The sequence below is a fragment of the Brugia malayi genome, assembly GCF_000002995.4.
Source record: "Brugia malayi strain FR3 genome assembly, contig: Bm_v4_Chr1_scaffold_001, whole genome shotgun sequence".
Taxonomy (NCBI): Eukaryota; Metazoa; Nematoda; class Chromadorea; order Rhabditida; family Onchocercidae; genus Brugia; species Brugia malayi.
Genome location: NW_025062475.1, coordinates 3,191,319 through 3,194,235, shown reverse-complemented (window position 1 = coordinate 3,194,235; position 2,917 = coordinate 3,191,319). Strand labels below are relative to the sequence as shown.

Here is a 2,917-nt window from a genome sequence, read left to right as displayed (position 1 = left end):
TTCACAGCACGAATTTGTTGTTTATTAAGCGATAATATATGTTATAAATTATAATTTCTAATTTTCAATTATTTTTTATAATCGCAATTTAAAATATATCTTTATTATCATTTCTTAAATTTCATTTTTTTTTTAACTTTAAATTATATTAAATAGCAAAAAAAAAAAAAAAAAAAGAAGAAAGTAAAAATGATAACCTTTAAAAGAAAACTATTACTATCCATAAATCTACCAAAATTACCAAGGTGTGTTAAATTGGTTGTTAATGGGTATGTTTGTACGGTACCAAGTAAGGTATCAGTATTGGATATTGAAAATGGCCTGAATAAATTGACACGAAATGGTTGAAACCAATCAGTTAATTGACTTGAAGCATCTAAATGAAATGATAACATTACCATTTCAATAATTCAAAAATAATTTTAAAAAAATCGAAGAAAAAAAACTTTAAGATAAAATTTAACCTTTTGCTTCTAAATTTTGATGTTTTAATTGAAATGGATTAAATGCAGCTAACATTGGAACTTGAAAAATTGTTGGTGGTCTAAAATTTTTATTCAAATAGCAAAACAAATTAAAAATGTTAAAATTTGAAAAAAAAAAAATAAATAAATATAATCTAAAAATGAATTTAACAAAAAATGAATTTTTTTTTCTTTTTTTAATCTGAAAGAAAGAAAGAAATGATAAAAAGAATTAAAAATTACTGTGCACTAACAACAAGCGCATTATTTCGGACACTTTCACTTTTTGAATTTACAAACATACGTGGTTGTGAATCATCGTGTAGTTGTTCAGAAGAAGAATGTTTCTAAAATTATTAAATGTTAAAGAATTTTTCAATTCTCTTTTTTTTTTTTTGTTGATAATAATTAATTAGTAAACAATATGAAAGATTAATTTTTCTTTTCTTTGAAAGAAAAAAAAAAGACAAAAAATTAATTTGTTCAAAAAAATTGGGAAAATGAAAAATTTATCGTTTCTTTTTTTTTTCATGCATAATCATAAATTATTGATGAAATTTTGAAATTTCAATTTAAATCGAAATTATTAATTAAGTCATAAGAGAAAGTCTTTTACTATAAATAACAACGATTGATAATTAAATTTGTTTGATCTAATTTTTTTTATATTTTTTTGTCTCTGTTTTTGTTTTTTTTTTGATTAATATTAGTGTATTTTAAAACATTAAAGAAATCGAAATTAAAAATCGAATATACAATTTATCGATTTTGTTTTCTTTTTTTATTTCTCAATTGAAGAAAAATAATTGATGAAGAAATTTATAATAAGTTACTCAAATAATTAATATTTTTGCTAATTTTGATAAAAAAAATTTTTAGCTTTAATGAAATTAAACAATAATAAAGTAAAAAGTGAAAATGTTAGGAAAATAATACAAAGGATTTTGGGAATAGAATTACGAATAAATCAAATTTAAAATGAAAGTGAATTTTAAATCACAAAAGTGATAAGCAAAATTTGTTTTGGAAATTTTGATAAAAGTTTTGAAAACACTTCAAAAGGATATCTCGAAAAATATTAAAACTGTTAGTGTAATAATTTAGGAAGATAAAACTGATAATATGATAATTTAGGATGATAAAGAAATTATGGAAATAAACAATCACTGATTTTATTATATTTTTACCCATTTTATTTTATAGAATACATAAAAAAAGAAAAGAGAAAATTTCTTTTATAATCAATTTTTTTCTCCGAAAAGATTGTTGTCAACTGCACACCAACAATGTCACATTGATTTCTTGGACCTTCTACATTTCATATTTTTTCAACTAATGTTTGTTTTGTTTATTTGTTTGTTTTTATGTTATAATTAAGTCTCAAATTATTTTAAGTTATTCAATTTTAATTAAATTCTACATATATCATTTTAATTAGAAACAAAACAATTCTCACCTTTTCCATCTTCGTCACTATATTTTAGAAAATATACTTTGCATATTATTCGTATCACTTAACGAGCTAACTTTACAAAACTTTAATTAGTGGAAAATTTAATAATTACTAAATTAATTAGTATTAATTACCTGAGCATAGATGTTCAAAATAATGCAAAACATTATCATACATGTTAATGATAACATTTCATTCAAAAATCTTATAGCGATACAATCGTTATCCTTTGAAACTGAAATTTCATCAATGCAAAGTTTCATTTTATGTTTTAATCAAATGAAATTTATAATTAAATTTTAGAATAGAAGCAATGATACATGACATAATGATATAACTAAGTGAATAATTAAACATTTATAAAACAATAATTTTTTCTAACTTACTACCATTTATTTATAATAAAATTGCTTTCAATGATTTGTTGTTATTGTTGTTTACATTTTAGTGTTTACAAATATAATCAATTCTATAATATTAAAATTGATGACAAAATTTGTGGTGGACAGTTGAGGATATGTTCAATTTTGTTACAAATGATGTGGAAACAATATCAGATGAAATTTAAATTTCATATCTTTGATAAATTGTGAATAATAGTTGTGATGAAGAAAAAACAAATTTATTATTTGCACTTCAGTAGTCAAATAATAATTAGCATATATAAATTTAAAATAAATTAAAATAGTGAAAAGTTAATGGTTTGTGAGTGTTTTAATTCATATTTATTTAAATCAAATGAATGATAATACAAATAAAATGCCAGTTTTGAGGAAAAATTAAAATTATTTAGCATAGAACTAAAAATGCTTAATTAAATAAAAATAATTATTCTAAAGAAGAAAAAAAAAATTATTTATTACATAACAATTTTGAATTACATTATTTAGCATAATTTATTTTTTATTAACAAATATTAGAGTGAAAATGGATGATAATTTAGTTATGATTATAAGATTATTTGAGCATTACAATCTTAATATTTAGAATTAATGGAAAT

At 20.0% G+C, this 2,917-nt stretch overlaps 1 protein-coding gene across 1 annotated transcript; it reads right to left on the bottom strand.

Annotated features, from left to right (window-relative positions):
- Window positions 1–459: 459 nt before the first annotated feature.
- Window positions 460–2,108, bottom strand: Bm17351 (Uncharacterized protein; the record flags this gene model as incomplete). Its single annotated transcript, XM_043076393.1, has 3 exons — window positions 460–544; window positions 708–811; window positions 2,052–2,108. 3 exons carry the CDS (start codon window positions 2,106–2,108, stop codon window positions 460–462), a joined length of 246 nt encoding a protein of 81 aa, XP_042932327.1.
- Window positions 2,109–2,917: the final 809 nt, after the last annotated feature.